A 23,470-nucleotide genomic window follows, 5' to 3' on the forward strand; every position below is an offset into this window, starting at 1 on the left:
ATGCTCAAGGTGGCTGCTTTGGATTCGCCCGCTTCCTCCCCAAATCATCACTGGCGGAAACGCTGTGTGGCTCTCCCCTTTACATGGCGCCGGAGATTCTTCGCCACGAAATACGGTCACCAGATTTGCAGCGGACGGCTACATGTAAGCCAAGCGCCATAAATGGTTGGCTGGCCCTTGGGTTCAACGAGGGGACGAGAGGTAACGCCTATCCAGAGGCTATACACACGGAAGAGAAGAGAGAGACAGGTGCCGGCATGCATATGCTTCTTGAACTATCAGCTACCATGGCTCAACAGCAGCCGGCCTTCCCATCCCGTCCACGATGCCTATGATAGACATCCCGCACGTGCAGAGTCAACCAATAGGAGCTCAAGCGCGAGGAGCTGCCGGCGCTGCAGATCAAGAAGGAGCCCGACGAACGGAAGGACAGCAGCGCAAGTGCGAGCTCAGAGGGCAGCAGGAGAAGCGACGTCAAGATCAAGAAGGAGAAGAGGAATAGCGTCGCGGATGAGGATTGGGGCGAGTTCTTTGGCGATGGCGTCAAGGCCGAAAACGACGGCGATGAGGACCTGGCCATGAAGGACGAACGTAACCTTTCGTAGAAGCAAAGGAACAACCGATGATGCACATGTAAATCATCGCTTCGATTTGAGAGCAAGGGGAAGGGGATACGAGGACGAGAACATACTCACCGGGACTAGCATGCCAGGCGATTTGACAATGCATCTTTGTAGCTTCTGTTCTCTACATCTGGCCGACTTCGATTCTCCGGCCGCTCAGTAGAATCTGCGCGAGGTTTCGTGCTCGCGCCAGCCAACGTGGGGTAGCGATTTACACCCTCGCCCAGCACCCACGACGCACCCACTCGCCGCACTCCGACCCTACAGCCCTAGCAACTATGGCGAAGTCTTCAGATGCCCCGGCGACCAAGTGTGAGTTGGTATTGTCCTACCAGCTCGATTCCGCGCAGGCTTTGCGCGCCGCGAAGGCCTTGACCGCACACAACAAGTCCTCCGAGAGCACCAAGGCCGCCGCGTCCACTAAGAAGAACCTCCTCGAGGACGAGTCTTCCGAAGATGATGATGTCGCCGCCGACGGCTAGGTTCCCGTGTGGCTGATCGTAACTGTAGTCGGGGTGCAGCGGCTCGTCTCGCTTCTCATCTTTCTTCTGCGTATAAATGTAGTTGAGGTGGACATCCCCGGCCGGCGCATGCGCATTTCCTTCTTCTCCTGCTTGGCGCGGATCTTGCGCTCGGCCTTCTCGAGCTTCTTGCGGTCAACTTTGGACTTGACCCGCCTGGCATTGGCCGACTCGAGATCGGCGGCACCGCTGCTCAGGCCGAGCGTGGAGGAGCCTTGTCCCCGACCCGCAAACGAAGTCAAGTGCAAGGAAGAAGGCCGCGCAGAGAGGAATATGCACAGGTCGCTGAAGCTGTTGAGGGCGGTGGTGGCGATGAGGAAGGCCTGCCGGTCGATGCAGTCGCGGTTGACGCGCACGCGGTCCGGCCCGTGTCCACGTCCTTTACACGCCAGAGACATGCGACATTCATGTCCAAATTGAATCGAGCATTATGGAACATTGGATCTGCCACGCGGAAAACGGAGTATTCGACAATGCATGAGCGTGTCATACGAAAGTCAATACATATTGGCTTCCTCCCAGCGGATGAAACACATACAAGATCGAACGGATTACAGCAACTGGAAGATCAGCGGAGTTGAAGGATTGTACGGCAGGCAAGATGATCGGCCGTCACCACCTGAACAACCTCAAGGTTTACGTGGCAAGAGAAGAAAGCAAAGAAGGGATGGGAGAATTTTGTCAAACAAGGGTTCGAAAGAATGGAATAATGGAGCTAGGTTCGAGAGAGAGGGTCGAAAAGCACGTTGGCAACAAAGGATCTTAGCAAGCACAGTATCCGCAGCCTCCGTTCGTTGCAACAACGACAAAGACCAACCCTCACCCGCGCAACCGTTCCAACCGACCGCGAACTCAATCCAGCCACCAGCGCAACCGTTTCAACCAACAGCGCAGCCATTTCAATCGACCGCGAACCCGTTCCAACCAACAGCGCAGCCATTCCAGCAGCCGACCGCGCAACAGTCCCAACAACCAACCACGAAGTCGTATCAGCCGCCGACCGTAAACCCATTCCAGCCATCGCCACCGCAAGCAACAGCCGAAGGAGCTGTCAATGTGATCGAGGTTCCGGCCAGCGGAGCAATCGATAATCATCTCGATGACGAAGTTACAACACGCCTGCATTATCCACAAACTGAAACGCGGAGTAAACCAATCATCAATGGCGTACATAAAACGAGGGCTACTCCAACTCATGAAAACACCGCATGATACAACGAGAATACTGTGCTACTGAGGATTTCCTGCCGTTCGACCCTCAATCAACACTGCATCATATTTACGTACGTAGATGAATTCATTGTCCAGACGTAAATGCAAGTTTAAAGTACGTGCATATATGTCTAGACAATGGATTCCACTACCTACGTTGGAGGAGCTCAGATGATGGATCAAGTCTTCCGTCACTTTCTGTGACCCCGGTAATTGTTCACAATTCACAGCGAATATCTATTTTCGGGATCTGACAGTTTGGAGCGGACGCCCACGCTGTCCAAAAGATCTGGCGGCAAAGGACGTACACAATGTCGAGTGTACGACACCTAACCTGTCCATGGGCTCAGAGTCTGAAATCATTATCATCCATACCCTGCCGTTCGACCCTCAATCAACACCACCGCGTGCGGATTTGCCGCCCATTCGAGATTTGATTGGCTACTTTTGGGGACAAAATTGGATTGGCAATTCAGCCACCAAAGTGGGAAGTAAAACGAAATCTCAGAGTCCAATTTGAGATTGGTTCAGGTTGACCAATTCTCAAATTGGCTGGAAGCCCTATTCGAGATGGCGCTGGCGCATAAGGTCTGCATTATCTTCTTCGACGGAGTCATGCTATCGGAGGCGCACAATTCTATGACGGTGCAGGCAGTGACAACAAAGTGCAGCGTGCCATGCTGAAGCAAATCTCTTAGCTGGACGGTTTCGATTCGCGTGGTTCCATGTGAGACAAGGTTCTACAATGAGGCCGTAGAAAGGAAAAGCATAACAACGAGCGCGGACGTCTCATAGTCTTTCCGGTTCACGCACATGGCCCAGAGCATCGACCACGGCGTTCGTGTAATGTACCCAAAACTCCCCGCGAGAGCGTCTCCTTTCGACAAACCTGTTTCACCTGCAGCAGTTCGTTCCCGCATCGCACGCGTAGCACAGAGATCTCGCAGACACACAGAATTCCGGCCGACAGTTGCCGAATGCACCTTCCACTACTGCGCGCAAACCACCTCCGCCTTCCGCATCGACAACGGCGTGCTGCACCCGGGCACCACCGCCTCCGCCCCGCTCAACATCGCCTTCGCCCCGTCCGGCGAATGGATCCCGCACACCGCCAACAACCGCACTTCTGGCCGGGCAGCACCGTGCCCGCGAAGCGGACCTTGATGTTGCGGAAGGGGCCGAACGTCTTGAGTATGTGCTTGCCGGCGATGCCGAAGAAGCACAGGCCGTGCAGGATGGGCGTGGCGAAGCCGCCGACCTTGCTAAACTCGGGGTCGAATTTGCCGTTGATGAGAAAGTGGCGGTAGAAGTACCACGGGTGCGACGTCTTCACGGGATTGGAACACTGCATTGTTGTGCAGTCTACACTATCTGTTAAACTTCAAGTTTCCGTCTACGTCATCCTCCGCCGGAAACAGAATCTTGTGTGCTCAAAATCAATCTGCCATGCAGAAGAACGCGTTCGACGTGCATATTGCGGCGAAATCTTGCTCTCTCAAGAGCGCCCTTGTCGTGGCCTGTGCCGCCATATATTGCCCATGCTGCCATTGCCGGATGGAATTCTCGCGATGCCATCACGAAAGGGTCCTTCCAGACGCCCGTCCGCCATCTCGCTTGCCCTTGTAGGTGTGTAGATGGGCGCCTGGAATACACGGCATGAGTTGTCGCTGTGCGATGCCGAAGCCACGAGGGCAGAGGACTCTTGTTGCTTTCGGCAGCCACCGGACAAGGGGCCCCCGAAGCGTGCACGGCATGCAATGATGAGTGGCCCAGGGCGAACGCTTCTCTTAACCTCGACGAGGCCTCGCTGGCGCGCGCGTGGCGCCGCGCCGTCGCCGAGAACATTCATCACACCGCAAAGTCTGGGGCGAAAGGATTTTTCATGCCGTGCAAGACCAGAATAGATGCTGACGACTGATGACAATGATCAACGAATCGCCTTGGCTGGGTGCCGAGCAGCGCTGATGCCGCGGGTTTGTGGTGAGGTGGTCTGCCAACAGATATCCCCCTCTCTTTCTGGACTGCGCAATCGCCGCGAAGCCGTAGTCCGCCAGGTGTGTCGTATAGATATCGGTAGTAGTCGTCGTAGAAACAAAGTCAGGATGTCTCGCCGCCAATATCGCTGCTGCTAGATCGCTAGGCTTCCAGAATGCCGCTAGGTAGCCGGTGACGAGCTTCGAATGCCAGCGGGTAGCCTGCTCGAGAGAGAATGCCGCTGGGTAGCCGAGGACGTATCACCGAATGCTAGAGGGTAGCCGAGCTCTGAACGATAGATGCAGCCCCCCGCGTTGGGCTCCAAATGATGCCGCGGGTCAGTGGTGAGGTGGTCTGCCAACAGCGCGAGCTGCAGAGCCGCATGGCGCAAGCAGACAAAGGAGTTCATGGCCCGCGCCACTGATTGTTTGCATACCCATTGCAGTCTTTTCAGGCTCTTGTTGCCCCCTCAATCGCACACGCGGGCGCGGGCGACATGACCATTCCCCCTGCCATTACTCGTACTCCTCCTCCCCAACCCCCCTCTCCTCCACCGGCACCACCCCATCCACATCCAACACCATCCCCACGCCCAAATCCTCGCCGTCGATAGCCAAGTTCGGATTTTCCCCCGCCCACTCCCCGTTCTACTACCGTACTACTAACCCCCTTATCCGCACTCTATCATCCTCCTCTTCCCCGCCGCCGTTACCGCCGCTCATAACCACCCCTCCATTTGCCCCCACCCCAAAATTATTACCAAAAGACAACATCATGCCCCCCACGACGGCCACCAGCGCCGCCTCGCTCGGCAGGACGGCCGTGATACCGCATTCGCCTTTAATTATCCACCAGCGAAGCGGAGGCAGTATACGCCACCACTCGAAGGTCCGAAGCGGCGGCGACGTAGTAGCGTGCCTACCGACGTGTAGCTAGAGGGTTACGTTCGTTATGGTGAGCCGGAGAAAACTCGAAGTTTATATTAGGCTTAGCGTAGATGAATCTCGTCCGTGCTGCTGCGGATGTAGGCGGTGATGCTGGATTGGATGGTGAAGGAGTTCATGTAGTGGTCCAGCGCGCTGCTGTGCAGCATCCGGGCGAGATGCTGCTGCTCGCCGTTGAGGTGGTGGATGGCCAGCGTGAAGGCCCGGTTCAGCATCATGACGACACAAGTGTCGACATCGTTCTGCGCCATTACGGCGCTCGTGATTGCGGTTGGTGGGAGAGTTTGGAAAAGAAGTCAGGTAATCTCGCATCGGCAACGCGATTTCAGCAGCCGCGGCGGCGAGCATCACCACTAGCTGTAACGGCGGCGAGCATCACCATCAGTAGTAACGGCGGCTAGCGTTCATTAGTAGCGGACGACGGCGAGCATCACCAGTAGCAACGGCGGCGAGCGTTACCAGTAGCGACGAGCGAGCGTCACCAGCAGCGAACGGCGAGCGTTACTAGCAGCGAGCGACGAGCGAATACCGCTACTAGCAGCGAGCGGTAAGCAAATACTACTAACCACCAGCAGCGAGCGGCGAGCGCCAGCTACGCGCTTCGCTGGGGGTCCCCTTGATAGATTTCGCCTGGCCAATCTATCATCAGTACATATTACTTATAGTCGTGGTCGTGGTCGTGGTCGTGTTTGCGTTCGTGTTTGCGTTCGTGTCCGTGTTTTTAGTGGTGTAGGCTTGTTTGTACATACACGCGGAACCGCGGCGGTGCGGCGTCGTCGTAATAGTACCCCCGGTCAGCGGCGGCGGTGGTGGTGTTGGTGTTGGTGCTGAGGCTGGTCGCGAGACGCCAGACCGAAGGCGCGCTCATGTCGGTGGCCGCGATGCCGGCGGACTCGCCGGCCGCGGTGAAGGCGTCCGATACGGCTTTGCGTCGGGTCCAGCGCCATTTCAATCGAGTACGTCAGTCGCACGCAGTTGAAGTCGTTGAAGGCGAGCCAGCCGGCGATGTAGGACGATGCCTGGTGGTTAGAGGCGAGCGATGTGGAGCTTGATGCCATTGTGGATGGCATTGAGCACCGGCGTCGCGACTGCGCTGCGCACGCTGCCGTCGTCCGTTCCAGTGTCGTGGTGCCCGAGCTTGCCCGGACTTGAATCTGATAAATGGGAAGAAATCTTTGCAGGCAGTGCAAGACCGGCGAGCGCAACGGCCAGTGACGCGGAATCCCGAAGCAGCAGCCGAGGTTGGGAAGCAAAAACCATGTAGAGAAGCGGGAAACATGAATCTTGTCGCCGAGTACGCCCCGAGCCATGCGCCGTTCGCGGGTATCTCCAAGTAAGATCGAAGAAGAGGCCTATTAAGCTATTTCTAAGCATTTATTTCTCGCGAGCGTCTTCGTTAGGAAAGAAGAGGGATTCGCAGATGCCGGGGAGATTGCACTCTATATCATTTCACTCTGGCTCGAGCCTGGTGCCATCAATAAGGGCTTCATCGACCCGTCTGCTTTGAATGTCGAAGGCGTAGAAGCCGTCGGAGGTGAAGTCGAGGTGATCCATTGCGATTATTGAGAGCGGACTCAGCTGAGCGGAGCAGCGAAATTGCAAAGATCACCTCTCACACCGCACTTTGGCGGCTTTGTGGCGCATCCCGGTGCTGGCCATGGGCAAAGGCGTTTTCTGCGACACGGCAGCCATGGTCAATGTCGTGCAGCCTTCTCCGGCGGGTCGTTCGCGACAACATTGGGCACCGTGCCGCCGTTCACCGGGCACTCGTAAAGCACCACAACGGCTGTTACTACTAGCACGCGCATCCATGTCGGTAGTTGAAGGCAACATCTGGACGTTGTGGATTCGGATGTATACAACGCTGCCCAGACAGAAAATGGGTCGCTCATTACACCAGCCGGACGTTCAAGACGATGGTCGAGTAACGATCGGACGTCCCAACGACGCCGAAAAGGCTCGAAAGCGCACCTGCGCGGGAAAGTCGGCGTCGATGGCGCGGCTGGTGTTGACGACGGCGGCGCCCACGACATCGAACCTCAGGATATGATGGACCTCAACGTGGTGTCCAGTTCTCTCAAGCGTAGTGGCGACTTGCCGGAATCTCACTGGCAATTTGTTGGAAGCGGGCGGGTGCGAGGTCGTCGGTGCGGGGGCCGGGTCGCCGTATGGGGACGGGAGCACGACGTGGTCATCGGCTGGCGAGCATAGGTCGACGTCAACATACCTGAAGCAGAAGGTCGAAAACGGAACAGCCTTTACGCGGAGTCTCCTGTTTCTTAGTAGATAGCTTTTGTTTCACACGAACCACTCTCCTCGAAGCAGGAGTTGGTGTAACCGTTGTAGCTGTAGCCGGAGCCGTATTAGTTAGTTCACAGGCTGGACCAACGTACGAATGACTCAAAGGGTGCGGTGGTCGCAGCCATGGTACCGCAAGGCGTCGCTACCACAACAACCACACCCCACAACAGGAACCGATGCAAAATCTAGAAATTAAAGAAGTTTAAACACGAAAAGAGCAGATAAAAGAGACGAAAGAACGATATTTAAGAAAAAAAAGAAGAGACGTTGAGCTAAAAAGTAAAACTACACGCTCCCGCGGAGCGCGCAGAAATCCCGTCCTCGGTCTTTTTCGTGAGACCTCTTGGATTTTTTGCGAATGTGATGTTCCCTCGGAGGGAGTTGAACCCTAACACTTCACGTGAAGTGCTAGAGACCGCCGACGCCCATACCTAGGCCAAGCCAGAGTGTAGGCGCCGGCGATACTTTAGACACTGCCGGGATGATTTATATTACGCGGCCGCAAGGCCTCGTTCAGCGAGGATGCCCACCGCCCGCCTCGCATTGGAGGCCGCTTCACCCGCGAAAGCGATGCTGAACGGAAACAGACAAAGTAGTAAGCCCGGAAGAGCTCCACTTTCTCGCGTCGACGCACTCGTTCAAGACGCGCAGACTGTATCCCCATGAAGGACGACGACAGCACGGCGGTGATGCCGCACAAACCCCCCTTCCGGGATCTTGCAGGTCGGCATGTGCCCCGCCCAGTTGGTGCAGCGCAGCTTCACGCGCGCTCCCGAGTCGACGGTCCACCGGCCCGAGGTGATGAGGACCTGAGCCGCCCCCTGCGAGGCTTGGAGGCGCGCCCATGCTCACCTTCAAGAAGTCGGCGCCCCGGTCGTCTACACCCCCGGACGGCCCTCCGCTCTTGGAAATCCATAATGCGAACGTTGTTGTAGTCTTGGCCGGGCCAGACGATCTGGTGCTGGTTGGTGTTCCAGCGGCCGTAGCAGAGATTAAGACCACCCATGAAGACGGTCTCGCCGTCGACAATGCAGAGCTACTCGTGGTGGGCTCAGGAAAGAACCGTGTCTTGGGTGGGACTTGCCGGCGCTCAGGCTGAAACCCTTGAACTCATCGATGACATCATTTGTGAGGGTCCATCGTCGGCGTCGAAGGATTTTGTGGAGGTGGCGGCGACGGGTGTGGTGGGAGTGCCCACACGTCGCGCACCGCGCCGGCGGCGGCGACGTCCAGGGCCGGGCTGTCTGGAGCCTGGAGCACAGACGAAGCGGTGCTCTGTCCGCGCTGCCCAGTCCGGTCCGTCTTGTCCGCACTCTCAAATATAGCCTTGACCTGGCGGTTTAGGGTGCCCAGCACTGCCCGTTCCAAGCGCAAATAAGCCATGGGCCAAGCCCCCCCTGTGAATTCCGACTTCATGGCGCGATTGCAGTAGCGGGTAAGTCTCCTGTGGTCGTCATCGTTGCGCAGGTTCATGAAGAGGAGGAGGCGTTGGATCTGGAGGAAGGCATCGGCCTCGGTGGGGTAGGCTGCATCGGCATGGGCTGCGTGGGGGGAGTTGTCAGTCGGGTGCTCTTGATCTCGTAACCGTAGGCAGTGCTTCTCACCGTACGCCGTGCTCCCGCCGTAAGCGGTGTCGCCACCATAGGCTGTGCGTCCACCGTCGGCGCCGTAGCTCAATGTCCTGCTGCCGTTCCAACTCTCTTTCCCCTCCCCACCTTCCGCACGCCATTCACCAAGAACAGCGGCACGACCCCGTCATCTTGCTCGAAGCCTACGGTGTGCGCTAAGGGGTCGGGGGTGAGAGGGCATACGCCGCGCGCTAGAACGGCTGCCTGCTCGCGGGGCCATCTTCACCCCCGGTGAACACGGTTGCCCGCCATGACCTTCACTACTCGCGCAACAGCTTCGCTTCGATATATGCCCTTCCTGCGCAGCTCGTTCATCCCTTACCGCGCTGAGCCAGCCTCTAGCGTGGCGGCCTGGAGCCTCTTGCTCGCCATGGCTAGGGGTGCTCCGGCTGGACATGCTCGCTGGCGAATGCCTTCCTCAATCTCACCACAGCTCACTTTGGATGCCCTTCGCCGCCTCCTCCTCGCTTAGCCGACCGCGCTAAGCCCCGCCTAGAGCAGGTGCCTAGCGCTGCTCACCTGCCATACCCTCCTCACTCCGCTGCAGCTTTTCTTGGTCACCTACCGCAGCTCCTCAACCTCCAAGACCATCTACATGCGTCCATATCTCTGTCTGAGCCTCGCTCCGCCTGCTGAACGCATCGCGGCATCTCTTGTCTGGTAAGTCGCACCCTCCGGTGACGAGGAAAGCATGCCCCTCGACGCTCGCGTCCGAACGGGTGGCGCTCCTAGTACCTAGAAACTGAGGCTGACCTTGACCCGCTTCCATCCGCTCTAGATTCAAGACCGCCTGCGCTCCACCACCATGGGCAGCTCCTCTCCAAGCAGCAGCTCAAGCACACCATCCACCGCTCGTAGCGCCTTCAAGTCCAAGATCTTCGTCGGCCGCGAGATCGCTCGCCAGCTGAAGGCTGTCCGAGGCTGAAGCTGCACAACTTCCGAAGGAACACTATTGGGGCAGATCTTCCAGCTTGGCTCTCACTTTTGCATGCCAACCCTCACCCTCCCTCCATCTCTGCCCTTCCTTGCCTCTTCTCGCTTGTGCATTCCTTCTTCCTGTCCTACTCCGCTTTCACGCTTCAAGCTCCCGCACTCGACAACCCCATCGCCGAGCTTGATCTGCGCCAACATAGTCCGCCTTCGCCACCGCTGGCCTGTATTCTCACGAAAAGCTCCGCACTCGACAATCTCATCGCCGAGCTTGGCCTGCGCCAACATGAGCCAGCCTTCGCACCCGCTGGCCTAGATGGCCTTCTTACCTCCTCCTTTACAGCCTAAGCGCGGGTGAACTCGCCCGTGAGCGCATCGATGTTGCTCGACCAAGTCCGACGCATTACCCACAACTGGATCTGCCAATTACGCTCGGCGACTCGGAAAAGCACGACAGACCTCGTGAGTGAGACGAGAGATCTGCAGATCAAGGTACTTCCACCTTCACCTAGAGCCTCATGTACTCTGCTAACAACCACCTCGGCAGGGCAGATCCCAATCGATCACCCACTCTGCTCAAGTCAAGCCCAGCATGACCCTCCAGCCCAGCGACCTTGCAGGTCGTCGTGAAAGACCGCGACACCGGCCGCAGCCGCGGTTTTGGCTTCGTTCGCTTCACCCAACCAGCCAGATCCTCCGCCGAGCGAACAGCGGCAAGCTACCCATGCCAACACTTCGCGATCTATACATCGGGGTGCAAGTAAGCCCCACTTGGGCCCCGGAGGTGAAACCTCAAACGGAATTGTCCATGGCCCGCGCGGTGCCGGTATCAGCTTCAAGGTCGGACACTCGAGGGACAAGTCGTCGGGCGGCGGCGCCGGTGCTGCTGCTGGTCCCGCTTCGCCGGTTGTCAACACTGAGGCGGCTAACGCTAGTGCTATGCCCGCTGGTGAAGCTGCCAATGCTGCTTTGGCTGCTAGCGCTCCTCCTGCCAACGCTGAACCTGCCGCCGCCGTGGCTCCTACTGAGCCCGCCGCTGCTGCTACTGAACCCGCCGCTGCTACCGCTCCTGCTGTCGCCGAGCCCGCTGCTGCTCCTGCTACTGAGCCCGCTGCTGGTCCTGTCACTGAGCCCGCTGCTGTCACCGAGCCTGCTGCTGCTGTCAACGGCAATGGCAATGGCAACGCCGCCAACAACAACGACAACGGCAACGGCAACGCCGCCAACGGCAACGCCGCCGCCGCCGTCGACAACAGCAGCTCCGACGAGGCCCCCGTGCCTCACGACTTCACCTACGGGCCGGGCTACCCGATCCCTGCCCGCGGCGCAGTACACCTCGCCGCCAAAGCACAAGCCGACGGCGCGCAACCTGGCGCAGTTCCAGGACATCCTCGCGAAGACATCCGAGGAGTTCAAGAGCTTGAAGGTTGTTAAATGAAGAGAACTGATGAAATGGTCTCCGAAGCTTCCTACGACCACGATTCTTGGTTCTCTTCTACAACAGTGGCCGGTAATCCAAGGACACGGCCAGAAATTTGACAAGGTCCTTTTAAGCGATATTCTGGACCTCCCCTTGGGAACCCACTGGGGTTCTTTGATCGAGTTCTGTCGTAAGGCAACACATAACGAAGTGTATAGCCTTACTTTTATGTTCGGTGTCTTGTCTTTCGGATATGGTGTGGATAGCCATATCTTTCGCACAAATGCTGGCACGGGATGTCGCCACCAACGCGGGAGATCTGGATTCGCTCAAGAACACCCCGCATGATGGAATGAAGCTGGGCGGTCAGAAGACCGGACTGGCGCTGACTGAAAAGCTGTTGGGAGAAGTCAAGGCGGCTGTGGACGGAGAGGTGGCCTCGTAAGTTTTCATCACCCGCATGCTTCTTCTATCGCCACTAATGTGCCAGCAGCCAGGAAGAACGCCACGAGGAGGAGCCCCGCGCTGCCCACCCTCGCACTCTCTCCGAAGTGGTCAGCATCGATACACCTTGATACACAAAGTATTTTGGGAGATCCACAAGGAAATGATGAGGGACGCTCGTGGCCCTGGTCACCAAACGTTGGAAAGACGACGCGGACTTGGAGGTGCCGCGGCACCAATCGATGCTCAAGCCGCCACCTGGAGCCCGGTGTGTCTTCCCCAAATGCCACCTGCGGCCTGGTTCGTCTGGGAAGACACACCGGGGCCTGACGACCATTGTCTTGATTGTGGATTGCTGCCCTCGGTCTACTGTTCGTGTTCCTACACCACTCCCCATCCTTCTTCGTGTTTCCTTCGCTAACGGCATTCAACAGCCTGAATCCACCTCGGATTTACCAGCCCGGGCGCTTTCCCGGGACAACCAAGGGCATCACATGCTCGCTCGCGGGCACATTACTTAACATCTGCCTGGGCGAGCATGTGATGCCCTGCCCCAAGTACCACCAGAGCCTCTTCTGGCCTAACAATGGCCCTGTGGGCGGAATGCCCGCGCTTAGCCTCCTGTTCGTACTCCTACACCAATCACCACTCTTTGTTCTGCCTTTGCTAATAACATCCGATTAGCTTGACTATTTACCTCGGGTTTACCAGCCCCGGGGTTCTTTCTCCGGAAAACCGATGGCGCCGCCTGGACTCCCGCCACCTGTCCAGGGACTGCCCGTCTGAGACTTCCAACGAGCGTGTTTGCTACAAGTGCAAGCAGCCCCGACGAGCCCGACCAAGGCCCCCGCACGGAAGCCGGCAAGCCTCCGCTGTTGAGGCTCAACGAAGACTGCCTCGTGCATGTCGCCGAGGCCGTGGCAGTGAACATTGTCTCGTCGTAACGACCACGAAGAGCAATCCCCAACTTCTGCAGGCCTTCTCCATGATCAACAAAGAGAAGCGCACGCGCAAGCCGGCCGTGAACATTGTCTCGTCGTGACGAGTGGGATGTCGTTGGTCGAGATGGTGAAGATGACGACAACGATGACGGCGAGGAGCTGAAGGAGGGCAACGGAGGCGCGGCGCATGCGGATGCCGTGGATCGAATTGCCCAGAAGGTGTGGCTGCAAGGGGTTTGCCATCCGGCTATGCTCCCGACTCTTAACCGCAAGGACCTCATCACCGCGGTCAAAAATCTCACCAAGATCGGCGGAATACCCAAGATACTGCTCGGCCCCGACCGTGTCAAGAAGATAATTCACCCGGTCTTGCTTGACGCTGACGCGAGGGAGAAAATCGACTGGAGCGATGGGAGGACCATTCGCGAGTTCAACCGTTGGGTAGATCGGCGGAATACCCAAGATGCTGCTCGACGCCAGCCGTGTCAAGAAGATCATTCACCCAATCTTGCTTGATGCCGAGGCGAGGGAGATTTTTTTGCTCACATTCAAAAAGCGATGGTCCGTCCAGTATGGTGTTCATCCTTCTAGAGACCCAATTGCTGTCCCATACCATGCCAAAGGTATTCCCTCAGATCAGGCGGAATGGAGTGATGGTAGGAATATCCACGAGTTTAGAGGAAGGCAGCAAAGCCGTCAGGTTTTGGACGCCATACTCTGTGCCTTATTGAGTCGCTCAACGACCATGCGCTCACTTTCGGAGCTCCCCTTCGGTGTCGCCAAAACGCCCGCAAAGAACAACTCGAGCGCGCGGGAGTTCACAAAGAACTCCAAGCGCAACGCTCTGCCGCCGAGGCCGCCCGTGGGGATGCCCCAAACACGGTCCCGGATGTCCAGCCGCGGACTTCCTTAAGTCATCCTCGCCGTCCTATTCAGTGTTAGCCTTGGAGATGTCCTCTTCACCAGCCGCCTCGAGGCGCGCGGCGAATACCAAACGAGCGACAGCAGCGATAACGCCACCGCCATCTATGATGGTGCCGGTCTCGACTCTCTCATAGTGAAGGAGTCCCGGATGCTGCAGACCACGCTCACGGAGTCACCATCAAACTGCAAAGGGAGGAGGACCCGAGTTTCTCCACCGGCCACATCTACCAGCCTCCTCTTGGGCGCCATACTCTGTGATGCCACTGGCTGTCCGCAGATCTCTCCGTCGTGGATGGAAGTCCCTTTACCGACGTAGCCCGCCGCGCAGAAATCCTCGTGAATGGACAGCTTCTTGACCCATCCGATTGCGATTCGCGGCCGCTGCCTGAACACGTTGAAGCTCATCAAGCTAAGTATACACTAACGCCGACATGCAGCGCGTCATGGAGGGCGTTCGCGGCATGAGAAGGAAGCTCCAGATCTTGGCCATTGCAACGGTTGCAACTCCTTGAACGATGGCGCAGGCTCCACTCTGTCCTGCGAGCCTAGCCTCGATCCCTGCCTTTACGAATGGCAGCCCGGCCACGCTCGCTCATACGGCGATCCGAAGGCCCGGTATACTTTTAAAAAGATATTCCCGCCGATGAACGACGACCCCCAGTGTTCGCACCCACTCGAATGCCGTGCTGGCTTGGATGGTGTCGTCCAGTTCACCCTCTGCGGCTGAGACCCCCTACTCTACAACTCCAGCTCTTCTCTGGCCGTCAACCTCATCGGGACTTCATCGCCCTCTTTCGAAGTGATCAGCAGTGAACATTGTCTCGTTGTCCTTTGAGGACCCCCTCTTCCCGCAGACCCTTCGACCAGGTTAGGAACAAGTGCTCCAAGGCGGTGCCGGTGCTCCCACGCTGGTTTGGAAGGAGAACTGGAAGCTGGACACGAGCGTTGCCATGTAGGAAAGGGAGAAAGAATGCGAGGTTACTTTTCGGCTGGTACTCGCGCTCGGTCAACCATGAGACCGCGTCCACGTACTGGTGTGCTGAAGAGCCGCCAGCGAACCCCATGCTCACACAGCATCCAACCAAAGCGCAGCCACTCCCTCCTCCAATCGGCCCCAGGATGGTCAACCCGAAAGGGCGTCTGATGCCAGGCGGCGAGTTTCGCGAGGTACACGCCGAGATAGATGACATGATCCGCAACCTCGCGATCAACGATGAGCAAGGTGAAGCCTCACCTCAGGATGTCCACACACCCATGGCTCTCACTCCGAAGAGTGCCAGGCACAGTCGCCGCGACATCAGCGACCGCTTATTGAAGTCCTTAGTCCCCACGAAGGCAACCCTTGAGCTACTCGCGTTGCCCACCACTGCGCGAATGAGGACAACTTTGGACACGCTGCAGGACTTGAAAAGTATATAGGAATTGTACATGGCTTTTGAAGGGAGTTCTCGCATACATTTGCTTGCTAGGAGGATTCATGGTTGCAAAGCAGACTGGAACAGTACGTAGATTTTAACAGGTATTTTCACATCCATTTGCTAGCTGGGAGAATAGTTCCAAGAATCGAGCATGTGTTTCCGTAGAACGTTCAGATTTCTGTCATCGTCCTTGTTGATGAAAGCGATGTGGATAAGTTAAGCAGATAATGAACGGGCAAGTTTTGCGCTGAATTGCCGTATCTTGGATCAGTACAGCTAGACGAATTGCAGTTGGGATGGAGAGTTGTGCAACAACAGAGAGTGCTCCTTTTCGTGCGCTCAGTCATTGAATGTACAGAGATATGTATCAGAACTGGCCTGTGGAAGTGACTCGCGCCCTTCTTGGCATCTATCAAATGTCGTTGGAGTCCCTGAACATCAGTAGTTGCTAAAGAAGTGTTCCACCACCCCCTTCAGCCGACCATATATTATGGATTGCAAGAGTCAGCTTGGGGTGATAGTGGCGTTGCGGCCGTCGATGTTGTCTTCGCGCTCGTCGCAGCCGTGAGTTTGGTCTAGAACACCGCGGGAGCATTAGCAATAGGGATAATGAAGAAAGAAGCGAGCGAATGTGCGCTTCACGAACAACGCCGGCAGCAGAGATGAAGCAAGTTTGTTGGTAAAGGAGCAAAAAACCTAGAGCAGTCGCGAAGCTTCGAGACAAGGCGCTGCTGGAAAGCCCCCTTCTTTCTTCACCTCTAGACACAGTTGCACGAGAGCCTGACACCGCAGCTATTCCGTTGTGCACTGCGGCTCACCGGTCAGCAATGTCCGACCCCGGCGAGGCGTTCGACGGCAACAACATCGCGTCGTCCCGACACTTACTCGAGCGTGCCTGACAGAGACGCGCCCCCTCTAGACTCCTCGGCACCATGACAGTACGTGATCCACACAGCTTTCTACGCCGGCAGCCGAAGCCGCGCCCTGCCTCGCTCGCTCCTCAAGCTGACCGGCGCAGAATCCAGGACACCCACGCCACCTGTCCGATTCCGGCACCGTCGAGACGTCTCCTCCCCTCGAGAATCGCACGTTGTCGAAATCCTGCCGCCCCTCACGGCTGCGGCGCCTGTACTACCATAGCGTCGGCAGACTCCCAAACGGAACGCTGTTTGCTGACGTCCGAGTTTCGCAGGAAGTACTCTCGAGAGTCGAGCCTCATTCAGAAATCCCAGTCCCGGAGGCGTTACCAGCTGTGCCTTACCGACGCCGCAGGATCACAGCCTCGCTGCGACTATCCCTCGGCGGCGGCGGGGTCGGGCAGGAGGGCACGTTCATGGCGTGTCCGACAGATTAAGAGGCCGACTCGCTACCGTGGGGAGACGCCTACGTCGACTCGACGACTACCGTACAGCAGCTATCCTCCTTGTATGAAGGCCACCCGAAAGCTTCAGTCCAGATTCACGGGCATAGTGTTTGAAAGCGGGATCGCTTAGCATTTCCAGGCGCTGAAATGGATTCATCTTGAATTATGTGCTTCATGTGATTTTCCCCTTCCTATTCCATGATGCATCCGACCTCCCTAAGCAAACGATCATAACTTCGGCGCGGACTGTTGACTGTGCAGGTGTTGGCCAAGGAGTCTCTTATTTTTTGATTCTTTTGATTTGGAAGTGCGGGCTATCTACCTACGGCAGAACGGCAATGCACTCGATCTCGACGTCGGTGTTGAGCGGCAGCGTCTTGACGGCGACGCATCTGGGATCGTGGGTCAGCAAAAAGTCGGGGTGGGGCTACAAAGGTTGCGGAGAAGAAGCTCACGTCCTGCAGGGCTTGACGTCGCCCCAGTAGGTCATGTAGACCTCGTTCATGGCGGCGAAGTCGTCCATGTTGGAGAGGAAGACGTTGACCTTGACGACGTTGTCGATGGTGGTGCCCGAGGCCTCGAGGATGGCCGTGAGGTTCTTGATGCATTGGTGCTGAGGCCAGCGTCAGCGAGCATGTCTTGCCAATCGCAAAACATCAACTTACGGTGTGCGCCTGAACATCACCGTCAATGAGCTTCATAGTCACGGGGTCCATGGGGACAGCGCCGGAGCAGTAGACGACGCCATTGGCGACGATTGCCTGCGAGTAGATGCCGGGAAGAGGCTTGGGAGCCTTGTCGGTAAGAGTGGCGACCTTGGGCATGGTTGCTAGGACGTGGTGTAGTTGTGGGATTGGAGAGCGGGGGGAAATAGAGGGGAAGGTGAAGAAGTGCGGTTCAGCGCAAGCAGTGCCTCAAGTACCCCTCCAAGGCCTCGGCAGCGCAGCCGGCGCCCTGGACCGGGCCGGCCACGGACAGCGACGGCATAAGCTGTCGAAGCATCGGCGACGTTGGATCTGAGCCGTTGGCTCTATCGCAGACTAGGCCGATTGCGACGTCGATCCGCCAGGGCCCTCTTGTGCCTCTCGGGCGATTGGCCATGCTTGCCGACCGACGCGAGCGACGTGCAGCCCGTGCCGACCGTCCCCCGCTTCCTGCTGCGATATATCTCCTGGCCACACACAAGCCCAACACAGCACCTCAGACCGGCCAACACTTCCATCCCACGCGCCGACGACCCCTCCTCCCGCGCGCCCCCACGACGGCCCCCACGCACAGCGGGGTTGTTCGAGCGAGCTCCCCCCGCCAGCATCGCCGGTCCGCCGCCGTATCTGCCACGCCGGTTCACGGCGGGGCACCACACGACATGATTGCCGCGACACGACGACCACGACGCCGCCCGCGCCGGCCGGCCGACCAGTCGCTCGGCCCATAGAAAGACGCGGCCACACCAGCTCGTGAGGCCCCTTCCGTCCCCGATTCCCCTCAATTGCTCCTCTACCCATATTCCGCCAGAGGCTCATCATCACGCAGAAATGTCAGAACCAGCTACCTTCGACGCGTCCCGCACCCAACCGCCCTACCCGCTCCACCCGGCCATCGAACCGCGCCTCGACCCCGTCTACCGCGCCTTCTACAACGCCCACATCTTCGACAAGCAGCAGGTGCACCTGCAGCCCGTCGCCGCCTCGCGCACCTCGGGCGTGCTGATCCCCGGCGGCGGCACCCCGCCCAAAGTCGGCAGCGTCCAGGACCACGCCATCAGGCGCCGGGAATCCGACGGCCCCGACGTCCACGTCAGGACCTTCACGCCCGAGGGCGACGCGCCCGCCGGCGGCTGGCCCGTGGCCGTGTGGTACCATGGCGGCGGCTGGGTGCTGGGGAACATCGACACCGAGAACACCGTGTCGGCGAACCTGTGCAGCAGGGCGCGCTGGGTGGTCGTGAGCCCGGATTATAGGTATGTAGTTACCCGCTTACAGGCTACGGAAGAAAAGGATACGGTGGAATGCGCGGCGCTAATGCGGTGGTGCCACACACACACAGGCTCGGCCCCGAACATCCGTACCCGGCGGCGGTGCACGACAGCTGGGAGACGCTGCTGTGGCTGCAAGGCGAGGGCAAGGAGCTGCTCAACCTCAACCTCGAGAAGCAGGTCGTCGCCGGGTCGTCGGCGGGCGGGAACCTGGCGGCCATCATGGCCCAGCGCGCGGTCGCGAGGGGCGGGTCGCCGCCGCTGCTCGCGCAGTTCCTGTGCGTGCCGGTGACGGATAACACGGCGGACACGACGAACAGCGCGTCTTGGAAGGAGCTGGAGTTCACTCCGGCGCTGCCGGCGAAGAAGATGCTTTGGTATAGGTACCACTACTTGCCGAATAAGGAGGACTGGGCCCATCCTGAGTCCTCGCCGCTGCTGTGGGAGGGTGATTGGAGCAAGCTTCCTCCGGCCATTGTTACCGTTGGCGAACTTGATGTGCTCAGAGACGAGGGTGTGCAGTTTGCCGAGAAGTTGAGGAAGGGTGGTGTGGAGGCGGAGCTGCATATCATGAAGGGCATGCCGCATCCGTTCTTGGCCATGGACGGTGTTCTTCAGCAGGGGAGAGATACCATCACCTTCATGGTTGAGGGCCTGAAGAGATTGAGCTGAGCAGCAAAGGTTACTTCATTGATGCGTTTGAGAGCTAATAGATTAGATGTATCTTGCAATATCCGTCATGTTTTCATTCAGCAATGTCTATCCCTTCTCATGCGCGTCTTTCAAATTTCTTCTGTGTTTTTCAGCAATTCCCCTTTTCCTTTCTTCTTTAAAGCCGTTTCATCCAGCAAAGACGTGCTTTGCGAATCCCTTCACGCCTCCGCCAGGCTTGAACATGAACATATGACCGCCCTCATCCTTCTCATCCGACTCGTTAGCCCTATCCTTCCCCGTTGCTGTGTAGAGGATATCAAAGTCTTTCCCTCCCCACGTTGTGCACGCCGGGTTGCGCGCTGGCAGCAACACATCCCTGAGATGCTCTCCCTGCGGCGAAAACACCATGATGCGGTCCGACGCATACACCGCCACCCACAAGTTCCCCTCCGTATCCGTCACCATCCCGTCCGGCTCCCCATAGCTATCCCTCCGATCCACCAGCACCCGCTTGTTCGCAATCTCCCCCGTCTCGACGTCAAAGTCGAAAGCATACACGAGCCCGCGCACCGAGTCATTCAAATACATCACCCGATCATCCGGACTCCACGCCAACCCGTTCCCGCACACCAACCCCCCCGCCATCATCTCATGCAACGACCCATCCGGATCGAACCGCCACAGCCTCCCCTTGGCTTCCTCCTCCTCCCTTTCATCCCTCTCCCTGAACGAGGGCCCCCCTCCTCCCCCCTCCCGCCTCATCCCCCCATACCTCCCCGCCGCCACCAGATCCATCTCCGCCACCCAAAACCTCCCCCGCGCATCGCACCCCCCGTCGTTCATCCGCCGCGCCCCCCTCTCCCCCTCCCCCACCACGATCTCGCGCACCACCTCCAACCCCCCCGTCCCCTCGTCCATCCACGCTATCCCCGCGTAATACGCGCACACGTACCCCTTGTCCCTGCCCTCCCTGAACGCCGCCACCGTCACGCTCTCCGCCAGCGGCAGCACGCGGTAGTTCACCCCCTCGGCCTGGGTATCGGGAACGAGAGCGTCGCCGGTGAGGGCGTCTACGCGGAGTATGTGCAGTGATGGCGGCGTGGGAGGCGTGGTGGCGCCGTCGGGCAGGCAGGAGAACCAGTGCAGTGTGCTGTCGGACGCGCGGTAGATGGGGCCTTCGCCGAGGGGCATGGGGGGCGTGCAGCGGTGGAAGGGCGGGGTGGCGGTTAGGTCGGTGAGGTGCGGGGCGGTGCTGGGGGCGAGGGGGATAAGGCGCTGGGGTTTCTGCTGCTGCTCGGGGTTGGGCGGTGGCATTGTGGGTGGTTGTGGTGGTGGTGACGATGATGGTGCTGGTTGTGGTGATGGGGTGGAGGCGGAGGCGCGGTCTTCTTCTTCTTCTTCGTTCTCCGGGCGGTTTTGGTCGTCGCTGTAGTTGTTCGGTCTTCTTCTTCTTCTTCTGGGAGCTGGGCTTGGGCTGGTTGTTGCTGTGCGCTTGGGAAAGTCGGGCCAGTTGAAGGGCCAGTGGGGCGTTGAGCGGGTGGCTTCTGCGACGGCGGCGGCGAGCGCGGGAGGGAGGTTCTGCGGCATCTTTTATGTACCTAGGAGGGGCTGCCGATAGTGACCGGGGTGGTGTAAGAGTGGGGATTTGGGTGGGGGTTAGGGGGATCCTTGCAGATGGCGTTCTTGGGAGTGGGGTGTGGTGATCGGGGAGCTAACTATCGCTGGCTGGCTGCAGGTGTGACGAATCGCGGGTGGAGTGGAGCGTGTCGATCACCGGAGTGCCAGGCCGGTAAGGATGATGGCGCAACGCTTGTCCTGCAGGCCGTCTGCGGACCTGCGCAGGGGTAGGCGCGCTTGTCCAAAGACGGGCCATAGAGATTCGTACAGGCGTGGGAGCGCTCGGAAGCAGGTCCATGGAAGACGCTTGCTTTGCTTTTCACAGGCTGCCCTGAGGCTTTACTTGGCGCTGACAGCGAGACTACGTGATTCACTAGGTTGATGGGCATGTCAAAGCAGGAAAAAGGCCAGCCTGTAGCTTGCTGGCCTTTGCTACTCATGTTTCACGTATCATCCTCAAGAACTCTTTGATGCAAAGCGTCGAGCAAATTGCACTCTGCTCGGTGTTTCCCCAGCGCGTGGTGAATGGCTGCAAACTTCCTCCGGAGAACACGCTACCGAGCTGAAGAGTAGACTTGTAGAGGGCCGGCGGAGAGCGTGATGTCTGACAGCAACTGATCGAGCGACGGAGCTCGTGCCGAGTCATCACTTGCGTGTGCGCTGGCGCGATTCGCTGTTCCCGCCAGTTCATCTCAGAAGAAGCCGCAGAGAAGTGAAGTCATACAAAGCTCGTCGCCATCGCTCGTGTAGGAGAATGTATTGCTCATGGTGAGAGACGTGTTCACAAAGAGGTCGTAAGTGTCCTCGATCGCGCTGTCCCGCTCAACCGGCAGCCTGGAGCTGTCGACTTCTAGAGCAGAGAAGCGCATCGACAAGGTTACGAAGCTGAATGGCGCATGAAACTGAGGATCTTATTGCAGTTGAATGGTTGCCCGCCTTGTGAGCGCCGCTCCGCCGCGCGTGGTCCTGCGAAGCCACCAGCCCACCGCTGCATAGCTTCCCTATGTAGCCAGGATAGCACTGTTTTTGCTGTTTGCGAGTGCCTAGCGAACGGCTCTTGAGCCGATCCAGCATGCCGTGATAGATGACGTCAGTAGAGCGGCGCGTGCCTGACTTACGCGGCACCGTAGCCCGCACGCGGCTGCTCCGTAGCGATCACCTCCCCCAATCGGGTCTAGTCCGGTGCGGTTTCCAGGTCGCCAAGTCACGGGTGACAGGAGACAGCATCTGCGGCCGGATCAATCGCTCCTCCGAGGCGCCTACTTAAGTCCTCCATCACTCTCCCAACCACTTCTTCTCTTCAGAGTAGCTCCTCATTGATCAAGTAACTGTAACAATGTGCAATCCGCTCCCAGGTCATGCGTGGCCTGGGGCTATTTTTGGAAATCAAAGCGTCGTCCGTATTGCACTTCCTCGGGCGGCGCGACGAGGACTCCTCATCTTTTCCTTGAGCTCGCTGGACATGCCGCCGGCGCTCGAGGAAGAGGCGCGGATACCTCATCTCACCTCTTTTCCCCCCTTGTGGCGCTCAATCGCACGAGGCTTCTCGGGCTAACGCCGTTAACTGTGGAGTTTCAGTGTCTCGTCCACATGGCCGCCGTGAAGCCTTTCGGGGCCGAGTGTCCTGTGGGCGGCGCCTAGAGTAAAAGCGGCAAATATTGGTTCATTTTGAGCGAAATATTCAAAGTGCAAGGCAAGTCAGCGATATAAAGGAAGAATGGAATGTTTTGTGTTGTAGTGACTTCTTATCAACGTTTGTTGTGATCCTGCGCCATCGTGGCTCTCGCCTCTATGTTGGTCTTTCCCACAGCAGCCTGCTGGACCTGTGTGACGCCAATGCCGTGTCATGTTGTTCATCGTGGGTTTCGCCGTTTGGAGTTGCAGTCAGCGCCGCGATGGCGCAAGCTCCCAACAACAGCCTCCCGCGTAAGAAACGCTCGATAGCTTTGCAGTCACTTCACCTCACCTCTGCTATGTATCTAAAATATTCGCATGTGCTGCCATCTCGCGATACTCACAAGCGTCAATGTTCGATTGTCGCCGCCCGGCCTCCCAGTGACTGCGCGCCCAGCGACGCTGACTGCGACGCATGCTGCCCGCGCTAACTCTCGTTCGATGTTTGCCACGGACAACTTGCGACAAACGTCCGCAACCAAAGCCGCGGTTGAAACGACCAGCGCGGCAGCGCGACAGCGGCTGGAGTATTGTTTGCGACGCGTCGCGCGCATTATACTGCCGAGCCACGGCTGCCAGTGCCGGCTCTACCCTCCCTCTCTCACCACCTTTACCCTCCAGACACGCAATATTACGATGACGCCAACCCCCCGAACGCCCGCCCGCTTTCAGCTGCACTGCCACTGCGCGCGTTAGCGCTCTACGTCGTCCAAACGCCACTCCATCTCGTCTCCGGCATCCCAATACGACTTCCCTGCCTTTCGGCCGCGCGCCGACGCCTTCCGCAACGATGCTCGCGCACACACTCACGCATAAAGCCATCACGTATGCGAGGCGACAACAATGGTGCGGTAGCATGGCTCTGTAGTGTCATTGCCCGGCAGGTCCCCATTCGAGACGAGCTAAA

The 23,470-nt window shown here is 58.2% G+C and overlaps 8 protein-coding genes across 8 annotated transcripts; 5 read left to right on the plus strand and 3 right to left on the minus strand.

Moving 5' to 3' along the window:
* SLS55_001702 (uncharacterized protein) lies at window positions 1-605 on the plus strand (the record flags this gene model as incomplete). Its single annotated transcript, XM_066773192.1, has 2 exons — window positions 1-9; window positions 369-605. 2 exons carry the CDS (start codon window positions 1-3, stop codon window positions 603-605), a joined length of 246 nt encoding a protein of 81 aa, XP_066635759.1.
* A 20-nt stretch (window positions 606-625) lies between these two features.
* Window positions 626-1,105, plus strand: CIC1_2 (proteasome-interacting protein cic1; the record flags this gene model as incomplete). The annotated part of the gene is made up of 2 exons (XM_066773193.1): window positions 626-633; window positions 817-1,105. 2 exons carry the CDS (start codon window positions 626-628, stop codon window positions 1,103-1,105), a joined length of 297 nt encoding a protein of 98 aa, XP_066635760.1.
* A 1,580-nt stretch (window positions 1,106-2,685) lies between these two features.
* Window positions 2,686-3,707, minus strand: FOX2_1 (bifunctional hydroxyacyl-CoA dehydrogenase/enoyl-CoA hydratase fox2; the record flags this gene model as incomplete). The annotated part of the gene is made up of 2 exons (XM_066773194.1): window positions 2,686-2,690; window positions 3,473-3,707. The coding sequence occupies 2 exons, from the start codon at window positions 3,705-3,707 to the stop codon at window positions 2,686-2,688; spliced, it is 240 nt and encodes a 79-aa protein (XP_066635761.1).
* A 4,990-nt stretch (window positions 3,708-8,697) lies between these two features.
* On the minus strand, window positions 8,698-9,304 carry HUL5_1 (ubiquitin-protein ligase (E3); the record flags this gene model as incomplete). Its single annotated transcript, XM_066773195.1, has 2 exons — window positions 8,698-9,256; window positions 9,300-9,304. 2 exons carry the CDS (start codon window positions 9,302-9,304, stop codon window positions 8,698-8,700), a joined length of 564 nt encoding a protein of 187 aa, XP_066635762.1.
* A 704-nt stretch (window positions 9,305-10,008) lies between these two features.
* SLS55_001706 (uncharacterized protein) lies at window positions 10,009-11,571 on the plus strand (the record flags this gene model as incomplete). The annotated part of the gene is given in 4 exon segments (XM_066773196.1): window positions 10,009-10,116; window positions 10,681-10,753; window positions 10,918-11,462; window positions 11,482-11,571. 4 exon segments carry the CDS (start codon window positions 10,009-10,011, stop codon window positions 11,569-11,571), a joined length of 816 nt encoding a protein of 271 aa, XP_066635763.1.
* A 265-nt stretch (window positions 11,572-11,836) lies between these two features.
* On the plus strand, window positions 11,837-12,128 carry SLS55_001707 (uncharacterized protein; the record flags this gene model as incomplete). Its single annotated transcript, XM_066773197.1, has 2 exons — window positions 11,837-11,994; window positions 12,047-12,128. The coding sequence occupies 2 exons, from the start codon at window positions 11,837-11,839 to the stop codon at window positions 12,126-12,128; spliced, it is 240 nt and encodes a 79-aa protein (XP_066635764.1).
* A 4,966-nt stretch (window positions 12,129-17,094) lies between these two features.
* SLS55_001708 (uncharacterized protein) lies at window positions 17,095-17,467 on the minus strand (the record flags this gene model as incomplete). The annotated part of the gene is made up of 2 exons (XM_066773198.1): window positions 17,095-17,256; window positions 17,309-17,467. 2 exons carry the CDS (start codon window positions 17,465-17,467, stop codon window positions 17,095-17,097), a joined length of 321 nt encoding a protein of 106 aa, XP_066635765.1.
* Window positions 17,468-18,178: 711 nt separating this feature from the next.
* SLS55_001709 (uncharacterized protein) lies at window positions 18,179-19,290 on the plus strand (the record flags this gene model as incomplete). Its single annotated transcript, XM_066773199.1, has 2 exons — window positions 18,179-18,603; window positions 18,690-19,290. The coding sequence occupies 2 exons, from the start codon at window positions 18,179-18,181 to the stop codon at window positions 19,288-19,290; spliced, it is 1,026 nt and encodes a 341-aa protein (XP_066635766.1).
* Between the last annotated feature and the right edge of the window lie 4,180 nt (window positions 19,291-23,470).

The sequence above is a fragment of the Diplodia seriata genome (genome assembly GCF_021436955.1).
Source record: "Diplodia seriata strain FDS-637 chromosome Unknown scaffold_2, whole genome shotgun sequence".
Classification (NCBI taxonomy): Eukaryota; Fungi; Ascomycota; class Dothideomycetes; order Botryosphaeriales; family Botryosphaeriaceae; genus Diplodia; species Diplodia seriata.